This window comes from Labeo rohita, chromosome 8, assembly GCF_022985175.1.
Source record: "Labeo rohita strain BAU-BD-2019 chromosome 8, IGBB_LRoh.1.0, whole genome shotgun sequence".
NCBI lineage: Eukaryota > Metazoa > Chordata > Actinopteri > Cypriniformes > Cyprinidae > Labeo > Labeo rohita.
The window spans coordinates 13389859-13402165 of NC_066876.1; the positions used below are offsets into that span (position 1 = coordinate 13389859).

General features: G+C 39.6%; 1 protein-coding gene and 1 pseudogene across 1 annotated transcript; one reads left to right on the forward strand and one right to left on the reverse strand.

Annotated features, from left to right (window-relative positions):
- Nucleotides 1-443: 443 nt before the first annotated feature.
- LOC127169908 (uncharacterized) lies at nucleotides 444-5653 on the forward strand. Its single transcript, XM_051117583.1, has 6 exons — nucleotides 444-503; nucleotides 931-955; nucleotides 1258-1382; nucleotides 1451-1672; nucleotides 1755-2144; nucleotides 5356-5653. Exons 1-5 carry the CDS (start codon nucleotides 444-446, stop codon nucleotides 2139-2141), a joined length of 819 nt encoding a protein of 272 aa, XP_050973540.1. The 3' UTR covers nucleotides 2142-2144; nucleotides 5356-5653.
- A 4509-nt stretch (nucleotides 5654-10162) lies between these two features.
- LOC127170214 (HLA class II histocompatibility antigen, DQ beta 2 chain-like) overlaps nucleotides 10163-12307 on the reverse strand; it is a 28954-nt pseudogene continuing 26809 nt past the window's right edge.

The following is a 12307-nucleotide window of genomic DNA, read 5'->3' on the forward strand; positions in this document are numbered from 1 at the left end:
GAATCAGTCGCCCTGGGGGTTAAGAATAAGGAGGGGTGATGGAAAGAGAGAGGGATAGAAAAAAGAGGATATGGGGACACCCCACTGGTTTTGGCTCAGGAGGAACCATTCACACAGAAGGCCTTCTTGGGTTATTCCCACAGTACTCTCTTACTGAGCACACACACACACACGGACACACACTCCAGTCAAATTAGATTAGAGTCCTTCTCTTTCTCCCTATACTGAAATGCTGGCCTTTTCATTGCAATCGACCCCTGACTCGCCTCTCAGATAATCCAGATCTTCTAACACCAACGCATATAGACAAAGACTATATTTATTACCATACAGACACACAAGAGGATGTGCACCTTTAGGTTTTAACATTTTCTGATGCTCATACAAATTTTAAAATGTTGCTATGTGATTGTTAAGGTTTTCCGTTTTTGTTAAAGGCTAAAATGCACTACACAACTAGAATCTCAACAGATTTGAAATCACTAGGCATCATTGATGACTTTGTAAGTGGTTACAGAGAAAAACTGGGCATCGTGCATTAAACAACTGAGGATCACACACTACTTGCAAGTCATTTTGAACACAAGCTAATGCAGAAACACAAACTTTGTTGCTAGGAGACACATGACAAATGAAAAATATTAGGCATATTTGATATTTTCCTCCAAATGGATGGAATCAAAGTCTGAAGCTTAAAAAAAAATCACAATCTGTGGCCATCATACACTATGCGATTTTCTATGAAATGTGTCAACTCTGGTTGCTCAGTATCTGTAGACTGGCTCTGATTTTTGGAAACTAGTGCTGAATCCTGAATCCTGAATCCTGTTCCGAGGCAGATAACCGGCAACAGCCATTTTAGGATAGTTTTAGGACTTGATCTTAGTGACTTAGTGATTTGCCTGTGTTTTTTCAGAAGTTCAGTATTAGGTCGCACGTGTAGAGTTTGAGCTCCGTTAAGTAGATTTCTTATTGTCTGTTTTTCAATTTAAAATCAAATTTATACACCATCATTTTCGTTTCTTATAACGTGTGAATATACCCCCTGTTGTATTTTACAACTAAAACATCCGGATTACTTTGTTATAACTAGTTTTGTTTGATTTCCCGAGTTGCTAGCTTATAGCCCGTTAGCAGCACCAGCGTGGTTGCCGCTAATCCTGCTTGCATTGTTTACACACTATTTACACACATTACCATTGTTTACTCACTGTTACTTGCTTTAAATGGCGAATTTGTGTCCACCTTTGAGTGCAGGTGAGGACACGTTCGAGCTGCACTCGTTGCAGCTCGAGCTGGAGGCCGTGGAGAAGCAGATTCAGGAGCTGTTGGTGCGGCAGACCGAGCTGAGAGAGCGGAGAGCCGCTCTGGAATCCTCCCGGGTGAGTAACGTTATACAGCGCGATACTAACACTCTGACCACCTCTACTCCGTGTGCTTCTCTGCACAGGTCCCGTGCACCCTGGACGCGATCTTCCCAGATGTCCTTCACTCCGGCGCCGGGACACCACGGACCCTGGGTGCAGCAGCAGCGGAAGACGCGAGCCAGGCCCCGGCCGAGGACCTCGCCCCCTCCGCCGCCTCCGGTCTTCGAGATCTCCACCCGGAACCGCTTCGCTCCCCTTCGCGAGACGGAACGCGACGCTGTGATCGTCGGAGACTCCATTGTCCGGTACGTACGTGCTACTTTAGCTAAAGGTAAAGTCCACACCCACTGTTTTCCTGGTGCTCGCGTTCTCGATGTTTCTGCGCAGATACCCGCAATCCTGAAGGACGGCGAGAGCGTCGGCGCGATCGTCCTGCACGCGGGGGTGAACGACACCAGGCTGCGGCAGACGGAGGTTCTGAAGAGGGACTTCAGCAGCCTGATCGAGACGGTTCGCAGCACGTCGCCCGCGACGAGGATCATCGTGTCAGGACCGCTTCCCACGTATCGACGTGGGCACGAAAAGTTCAGTAGACTTCTTGCTCTAAATGAATGGTTACTGACATGGTGTAAAGAACAGAAACTGCTCTTTGTTAATAATTGGAATCTTTTCTGGGAACGTCCTAGGCTTTTCCGTGCTGATGGCCTGCACCCCAGCAGAGTCGGAGCGGAGCTGCTGTCGGACAACATCTCCAGGACGCTACGCTCCATTTGACTAGTAAGTACATTCTCAAATGATTGCTACGATGGCTTTTGTTCTGAACGCTTAAATGATAGTACTTGCACTGTCCAATCTATAAAGACTGTGTCTGTTCCTCGAATAGTGAGATCAAAACATAAATTTAATGCAGGATCTAGAAAAATCTGATCGTAATTAAACCAGAAAAAAGCAAAATACACGAACAGAAACCATTTTTAAAGCTTGGGCTGCTAAACATTAGATCACTTGCACCGAAAGCAGTTATTGTGAATGAAATGATCACAGATAATAGTTTTGATGTACTCTGCTTAACCGAAACCTGGCTAAAACCTAATGATTATATTGGTCTAAATGGATCTACTCCACCAAACTACTATTATAAACATGAGCCCCGTCAGAGTGGTCGTGGTGGTGGTGTTGCAACAATATATAGTGATATTCTCAGTGTTACTCAGAAAACAGGATACAGGTTTAATTCATTTGAAATACTTTTGCTTAATGTTACTCTGCCAGATATGCAAAAGAAATCTCTCCTATCTCTTGTTTTAGCTACTGTGTATAGACCGCCAGGGCCATATACAGATTTCCTAAAAGAATTTGCAGAATTCCTTTCAGAACTATTGGTTAATTTTGATAAAGTGCTAATTGTCGGAGATTTTAACATTCACGTTGATAATACAAATGATGCGTTAGGACTTGCGTTTACTGACCTAATAAACTCTTTTGGAGTCAAGCAAAATGTCACCGGGCCCACTCATCGTTTTAATCATACGCTAGATTTAATTATATCGCATGGAATTGATCTTACTGATATAGATATCGTACCTCAAAGTGATGATGTTTCTGACCATTTCCTTGTATCGTGCATGCTGCGTATCACTGATATTAACTATATGGCTCCACGTTATCGTCTTGGCAGAACTATTGTTCCAGCCACCAAAGATAGATTTACAAATAACCTGCCTGATTTATCTCAACTGCTCTGTGTACCCCTTAATACACAGGATCTAGACAAAATGACTAGCAATATGGGCACCATCTTCTCCGATACGTTAGAAGCTGTTGCCCCCATCAAATTGAAAAAAGTTAGAGAAAAACGTATTGCGCCATGGTACAACAGTAATACCCATTCCCTCAAGAAAGAAACTCGCAATCTTGAGCGCAAATGGAGAAAAACTAACTTGGAAGTTTTTAGAATTGCATGGAAAAACTGTATGTCCAGATACAGACAGGCTTTAAAAGCTGCTAGGGCTGAGCATATCCGCAAACTCATAGAAAATAACCAAAACAATCCAAGGTTTTTATTTAGCACAGTGGCTAGATTAACAAATAACCAGACGCCACCTGATCTAAATATTCCTTTACAGTTTAATAGCAATGACTTTATGAATTTCTTCACTGATAAAATAGATAACATCAGAAATACAATAACCAGTGTAGATTATACTGCATCTAATATGTCAACTTCTTTCGTCGCACCCAAAGAAAAACTACAGTACTTTACCGCTATAGGACAGGAAGAGTTAAATAAACTCATCACTGTGTCTAAACCAACAACATGCCTATTAGATCCCGTACCCACTAAATTACTGAAAGAATTGTTACCTGTGGCAGAAGAACCGCTTCTCAATATTATCAACTCATCGTTATCTTTAGGTCACGTCCCTAAACCATTCAAGCTGGCGGTTATTAAGCCTCTTATTAAGAAACCACAACTAGACCCTAGTGAACTGGCAAATTATAGACCCATTTCTAATCTTCCATTTATGTCTAAAATTTTAGAGAAAGTTATATCTGCTCAACTGTGCTCATTCTTGCAAAAAAATGATATTTATGAAGAATTTCAGTCAGGTTTCAGGCCCCATCACAGCACAGAAACTGCACTTGTTAAAATCACTAATGACTTGCTTCTTGCATCAGACCAAGGCTGCATCTCATTGCTAGTTTTACTTGATCTTAGTGCTGCGTTCGACACTATAGATCATGACATACTAATAGATCGACTACAAAATTATGCAGGTATCCAAGGGCAGGCTTTAAGATGGTTTAGATCCTACCTGTCTGATCGCTACCACTTTGTTTATTTAAATGGGGAGTCATCTCAGTTATCACCAGTAAAGTATGGAGTGCCACAAGGATCTGTTCTAGGTCCTCTACTATTTTCAATATACATGCTGCCCCTTGGTAATATTATTAGAAAACACGGGATTAGTTTCCATTGTTATGCTGATGATACTCAACTATATATCTCAACAAGACCAGATGAAACTTCTGAATTATCGAAGTTAACAGAGTGTGTTAAAAATGTAAAAGATTGGATGACCAACAATTTTCTGCTATTAAATTCAGATAAGACAGAGATATTACTTATTGGACCTAAAAACAATACACAGAATCTTTTGACTTACAATTTACAACTAGACGGATGTACTGTTACTTCCACTACAGTCAAAAGCCTGGGTGTTATATTAGACAGCAACTTGTCTTTTGAAAATCATATTTCTCATGTTACAAAAACAGCATTCTTCCATCTTAGAAACATTGCCAAGCTGCGAAACATGTTACCTGTTTCTGATGCAGAAAAGCTAGTTCACGCATTCATGACCTCTAGACTGGACTATTGTAATGCACTACTAGGTGGTTGTCCTGCATCTTCAATAAACAAGCTACAGATAGTCCAAAATGCAGCTGCTAGAGTCCTTACCAGGTCAAGAAAGTATGATCATATTACCCCAATCTTAAAGTCTCTGCACTGGCTACCTATTAGGTTCCGCATCAGCTACAAAATAGCACTACTTACCTATAAGGCACTTAACGGTTTAGCTCCTGCGTACCTAACTAGTATTCTACCACGCTACAATCCATCACGCTCCCTAAGGTCGCAAAACTCTGGACTGTTGGTAGTACCTAGGATAGCAAAGTCCACTAAAGGAGGTAGAGCTTTTTCACATTTGGCACCCAAACTCTGGAACAGCCTTCCTGATAACGTTCGGGGTTCAGACACACTGTCTCTGTTTAAATCTAGATTAAAGACGCATCTTTTTAGCCAAGCATTCAAATAATGCATCTCAAACTTTTCCTGCAGCTATATCTGATCAAATGTTCATTATTAATCTTTTAGCTCTGGTTTAACAAACCTTCCTTTTCTTAGTTTGAACAGCAGCTACGCTAATTATGTTCCTATTTGTTCTCTGTTTTTGCCATGGGATTGACATCCCATGGTAACTAGGAATTCACAAGCTCCAGTGTGGATCCAGAACACTTAAGAAGAGATGATGCCAACCCCACAGAGGACTTCAGATGATGCCAACCCTGAAAACATACAGCACTACCGAATTCTGCTACTAATTTATAGTGTTCTTTGTCTGTTTGATTACGTCATTAATTGATCTTTACCACACATCTCTGCCATATGTGCATCAAGCTACTACTACATATATTGTAAAAATGTCAATTTGGTGTAAAGCTGCTTTGCAACGATATGTATCGTGAAAAGCGCTATACAAATAAATTTGAATTGAATTGAATTGAATTGAATCCTCTAGACTGTAAATTGGTGCAAAAATATGGGAAAAATTGTGAAGTATTCTAGCCTTAAATGTGACATGTTATACCCCATTTTACAATATGTAATATAAGTCTAAGAAGTCCCTAGAATGTGTCTGAGAGTTTCAGCTCAAAATACCCCACAGATCATTTATTATATCATTTTGAAATTGCCTATTTTGAGAGGAAGAAAAATGCACTGTTTTCGTGCACGTCTCTTTAAATGCAAATGAGCTGCTGCTCTCAGCCCCCTTTCCTAAAATAGGGCTGTGCCCTCACCGCTGGTACATCAGATACTCTGCCAAAAACATCTGTTTGGCATCATGCATTTTAAAGCCATATTGTAGTTTAAACTTCTGATGCAGAGTTTTTTGACCGCATTCTGAAGCCATGTACAGGCCTCAAATAGCCCAGCCCTGGCCCGAGATGCTCAGGCCCTAGCCCTGCCCTTGTGTCGACAGCTTATCAGAATTCTCAGCCAGAGTCCGACCCGTCTTTTTTCTTCCTTCTCCCCAAACAGCTTATACTACTGTTTCAGCTATTAAAACAGTTCAGTTTTATATGTAATGGCAAAGTGAAAACATCAGGTCTACTTTTGTGTGCACTCACAATATCAACAAAACGCTGCAAACGGTGCTTTTATAAAATAAAGAACACAAACATGATGCGCTTTCTGACATCTCAATAAGAGCGTTTCACAAGAATGAACCGAAACTCAGCGAACACATACCTCACAGACATGACAGAAAGCTTTAAATTATAACTTAATGAAATAAAATAAAACAAATCGAAAACAAAAACTGTTTCATTATCTAATCTGTAAACATGCTTTTCTCTCTAAATGCACATCCAAAGAGGAGATGGCGAGTCAGGATCGGAAACTTTATCCCTGTGACACTGACTCAAAAAACACTTGTTTATTAATAAATAATTTAAAAATCTCCTTACTATTTCCCCCCGGCGCATTCATGGTAATAACTTTTGTCTGTGCTTTGCGGCAAACTTTAGCCTATTACGTGTGTCTGAACGTGGAACTGTTCCAGCTGACACTAAATGCCTTCCGAGCCGGTCTCGAAAGTGAAAGCGAAGTCTTGTGTTGTTTACACCACCATGGAAATTTTTTTCATCACCATAATTGGTGGATGTCTAAAATATAAAAATAAGGAGACGCCTAAAACAGGGCCGAAGGCTGGCCCTAGGGGCGTAAAAAAGTTGGGGACCGTCGGACTCGGGCTGAAATGCAGGGCTCTATCACATATATCTGATGTGCACACACAGAAAGTGGCTGTCACATGACATGTGAGTACTAAACTAACTTCTCTTTCATGTCTTATTGTGCTTAAACTCTGAAATACACACAAGTTTATGTTAAAACCACACATGAGTTACAAAAACAGTTGGTTATGTCTGTGAAGGTCAACAGCTGGGAAAGAAATTGCATGTTTATATTAGATCTGTGTAGCAGCAGTGTTATATACAGTAAATAAATCAATAAATCCACTGCTTTCTCGTGTTCATTGAGGCTGGGACTCTAAATAGTGTTCTGTGCTCATCTGTGCAGCTAACGACAAAACAGTTAACATTCGTTACTCTAACTTTTGCCATGGCGTTAGAACTGGTACACCATTGTCGCTTGTTAAAACAAAATGGTGGTGCCGTGGGTGGAAACATGCAGATTAAGGGGTGGTAATATTATATTAAAATCCCCTTACTATGTCACGGGGGAGTGAAATCTGATCAGTTTGTTTTTTCACATGCTTGCAGAAAAAGCCTTACCAAACAAAGTTACTGGGTTGTCCTTTTCACAGTTTCTGGGTTGGCAGATTCACAGATGCACCAAAAGTCAGAATTCATGATATGTCTCCTTTAAGACGTTGTTTGAAGGATGCTATAATGTTGTAGGTGATTACTTATTGACCCTATTTGATGAAGCCTACATGATATTCTATGTTGAACTAGCTATATGTTAGTCTGTAAACTAGGTAGGCTACTAAATATAGTAGATACTAAATATAGATAGATTTTTTTTTATTGCATCAGTGAACTCATGTTTTAACTCACAGACTTGATGTAAGTGATGATGTGGACATTTACACTCCTTTACATTTTTGAGAATGAACATTATGTGAATAAATGGCTTTTTAGCAGCTCTTCAACATGAACACAACCTATAAGCAACACCTCTGTGTACATCACTCTGTCTTGAGATTTCAAATAAAAATCAATCATAAAATAAATGTAATTTCTTATGGTTTTGTTTGTATCAGGCACAGTTTATGAACATTATATACATTAAAACATACATATGTTATTTCATGACTAAATATCTTATTTCATATTTAGGTATTGTATGGTGTTACACGAGGAAAAATAAGGCAGAATCAACAGGATAAACCGAAATTTACAGCATTTCAACACAACTTTTGTTTATAAATTTAAAGGCAGCTATTGGACATGAAGATATTTTAGAGAATGTTTTGTTGACTATTGGTTTCCATTGTATAGACAAACAAAAAACACTATGACATTTTTACAAATTTCTTATGTTCTTTTACAGAAGAAAGTAAGTAAATGATGACAGAATTTAAATTTTTGTGTAAACTATTCATCATCATTAGAAAGCTGATAATTAAATGTAACTAAATTTCTTTTTTTCTCAATAGTGATTGAATAAACTAGTGTGTAAAGCTAAAATTCAGGCAAAGGGCAAGAGCAGAGTGTCTGTGTGTGTGTTTACGGGGAGGGGTGTCAGTGAGAATCCGTCCAGCTGTTCATTGTGTCAACCTGTTACTTCCCTTGAGAAAGGAAGTGAGGCGTCTGTGTGTGTATGAGAGAATCTGAGAGCAATCTCTTTATTACTGCCATCACCACACTTTGTCTCTCATTCTTCACCCTATTCAGCCATGAAACCTCTCACTAATGCATTTACAACTGGGTGTTTGCAGTGGGCCTCAACGAAGATTAATGTACATGCTCCCGAGAGGGAGCGAGAGCGTCTACGCGTGTTTTGACTAACAAAAGCCGAAGGCTGATCCTAAACATCATGTCATAGCCTTTAGAATAAAGCACCTAGAATGCAGTGCCTGTAAGGGAGCGATTCCCAAACTAGCACTGTGTTTAATTGCCTAGGTCAGTAGAAGCCTCTGAATGCTGGGAGCTGCGAAAAGACCAGTGAATTATGACTATCTCAACAAAGTCTGTGACTGTTTCATCCCGCAGACCTGTGAACCGACTGCCTTTAAAGTCTGATGAAAGAGAGAGAGCGTGTGAGTGAAAAGATAGATTAAAAAGAAGTCCTTTCCCCTAAGCTTCGAGCGCTAAGCAGCTTTCATTTATTCTCTTATGTCCTAAGTAAGACGTTCTGTACTATTACTAAAGGCATTCTGGGAAACTTTCAGCGGAGGACTCAAACTTCAGTCGGGTTTGTAGCACTTACGCATAAACAAATTTAATCACTGGCTTCAAGGAGAGTTTTAGCTTGGTTAAAATATCTAATAGGACTCTTCAGTCGACTTAATTTGATGATTTAGAGCCGTCTCGATCCATCGGAGGAAATTACAAATAGAAAGGGCACTTTTGGAGGGTTTATTTTTGGGCCCGAGTATGAGAGACAGAGGGAGGGAAAAGAGAGATGATGAAAGAGAGAGAGCCAGAGAGCTTTGGAAAAGGAAAATCCTCCAGAAAACTTTCCTCTCCATTCATTATAGCGCATGGAAGCCAATTCATGCGGCAGCAAATTGAGATCAAAGTCAAATTAAAGCTGACTCGTTCAAAGGCAGATAAAACTAAGCGAGCCTGCAGCAAAATTTTCTCCATTGATTTCTTCCTCCTTCACTTTCTCCTTCGTTCTTGCACTCCCCTTCTCCCGTGATCTTTGGGACTTCCTTCTAAGAGGCAGAGGCTTTAAAAAGTCCTGCAGCAGAGTGCTGACATGACTGAACAAACACAACCAAACCCCTAAAAATTCAGCCTTAATAATTCAACTCATAAAATTAACAACAGACAATAAACTTGGGAAAGCTATTATGAACTATTTTGAACGGTGACTGAGCTTGGTTCTGAAGCCTAGTCCAACCCAGTAGGCAACATTTTAAAGGATTATCACTTCTCCCAAAGACGTTTCCAAAAAGAAGGCACCTTACATTTAGGCAAATTCGAATATTGCATCATATGTATTTTTCAAATAGAAATGTAATCTCATAAAAAAATACTAGCCAGACCTTCAGACTGACGGCTGGAACTTTGGCCGCTTTGAATGGCCAAGACAGGAAAAGGAAAGGACGTGATGTGTGGCCAAGTATGGTGACCCCTACTTGGAATTTGTGCTCTGCATTTAACCCATCCAAGTGCACACACACAGCAGTGAACACACACACCGTGAACACACACCCGGAGCAGTGGGCAGCCATATTGCTATCGCTGCGGCGCCCGGGGAGCAGTTGGGGGATCGGTGCGTTGCTCAAGGGACTCACCTCAGTCGTGGTATTGAGGGTAGAGAGAGCGCTGGTTATTTACTCCCACCACCTTCAATCCCTGCCGGACCTGGAACTCGAATAAATAAATATACTTCTAAGTATACTTTAAGTATAACAGTAGTAAACAGTACTTTTCAGTTTGTACTGCAAGTATACTAAAAGTGAACTTAGAGGTATACTGATAGTTTACTAATTAAATACTTTTTTATGCATTTTAGTACACTTTGAAGTATAGTCTCAGTAAACTACTACTTTAGTAGTTTTATACTGCAAGTTTACTCATACTCACTTTTTTGTGAACTTCACATCATACTTTAAGCATACTACTATGTCTCTATTTAGGTAATAATTTGTATATATTTTGTTTCATGAATATCTGAACATACAAATCATTATAAATAACTTAGTCCAATATGTAAGCAATGTTGTCTTTGTTTATAAAGCATTTTACAAAACTAAGACAAGAAATGGATATAAGTGGTTAAAATAGTATAATAGTATAATTGTGTAATAGCATCTCTCGTGTATAAAAATGACAACACAGATTCTCAGAGCACAAGTATAGCTCTGATAGTATATTTGTATAGTATATTTAGTATAAGTATAGTATATTTAGACTTTTTCTAAGTATAAGTCAAGTATACTTAAATGTCATTTTAAGTATATTTCTGATAAGTATATAAAGCACATTTCTGAGAAGTACATAAAAGGTAGACTGAAAGTATACTTTCCTGTTTTTAGTTTAAAAGAAGTATACTAATAGCACACCTGAATTAACTTCTTTTTCGTAAGGGAAGGAACACGACACATGCGTCTCCCGGAAATCCTGAATAATCTAACCAATCCGATGACGACTTTGAAACTCCTGAACTGTTTCCAGCTAAGTGTGCCTTATGCATCAGATGTTTAGCCGTGGGCGTGACGTCTGAGGCTGAGACCTCATGTAGTCTGACAACATAAGGTCTGGGCTCTATAGCAGTTACAAGTGGCCAAGGGCTGCCCATTTGGACACAAAGAGGCTGTCATAGTGTTTGTTCTACATATTTTTTATGGGCAGACAGATGTTGCTAAAATAACAGACCAGCATGCAACCATACGTCATTCATCTGGCATAAAATAAATGCAATGAACAGCACATCAATATGCATTAAAAACACCTAAGCAGTTAGTTGGACATGGCTGTAAAGTTTACAACCAAAGACAACAAAGTCAACAGCTATTCCAATAAGCAATTCGAGTCACCCGAACACACTCACTGCAATGTCAGCATTTTCATATCCCATATCCCATATCCCATATTCCCCATTTTGTGAGGGTACTTCACCTGATCTTCAGGTGATAGATATGAGAGGACATATAACTAATAAAATAGGATCACTTGCGAAGTGGGTTGGCTAAGCTTGGAAAATTATACTTTTTCCAATATCCAAAAGGCAAATATGTGAAAGTGTCTCTTGTATGTTTAACTAAGTGCCTCAAACAAAAATCTTGAACATCTTTTAATCTTTCTAACCATGACCTTTACAAACTTTCTTACTTCCAGCATTTAGCTCATGTGAAGCACTCATTGCCACAGTTTTTGTGAACACAGTCTTTGTTTCCTGGTGGACTGTTAAGACCACAACAAACTAGCTTCCTGGAAATCCTCTAAAAGTAAGCCAATCAGATTTTTTTTTTTTCTTTTTTCAGATTTCAGATTTTTTATTTTTTGTAATGTGTTTCCAGTTTACTGTGCCATATGCATCAGCAGCTCAAGATAGAAACAGCCATCTTTATGTAAACGTCTAGGGAGATGCGAGGAAACAAAGGCAATGAGAGAGAAACAACTTTCTAAAGTTTTATATACTGCAGGAGTAGATCACATACAAAGTCAATGCAAAGACGCGAATAGATGCACTGGGCGACACGAATGATGTGGATTGAGTGATGCGATTACTGCGAACGTGCGATATTCACCTCAAATGTGTATACCGCGCAAGTTGAAACATTTCAACTGGAACGGGAAATCTTGAACACAGTAACACGATCCAAATATTTGCTTCGCTTTTGGTGTGCACCCACTATAAAGCACATTTCACACGGCCAGTGACTATTTCGTTGTATGTGGCTTAGTCTCAGCCTCAGATGTCACGCCCACAAACCGCTGGCTGAACGTCTGAT

What these genes read in the sequence shown, in the direction of transcription:
- LOC127169908 (XM_051117583.1), top strand. Translation starts at nt 444, where the DNA reads ATGCACTACACAACTAGAATCTCAACAGATTTGAAATCACTAGGCATC. An exon ending in CCGCTCTGGAATCCTCCCGG is followed by an intron (nt 1,383 to 1,450) that starts GTGAGTAACGTT and finishes TTCTCTGCACAG; the next exon opens with GTCCCGTGCACCCTGGACGC. An exon ending in GTCGGAGACTCCATTGTCCG is followed by an intron (nt 1,673 to 1,754) that starts GTACGTACGTGC and finishes GTTTCTGCGCAG; the next exon opens with ATACCCGCAATCCTGAAGGA.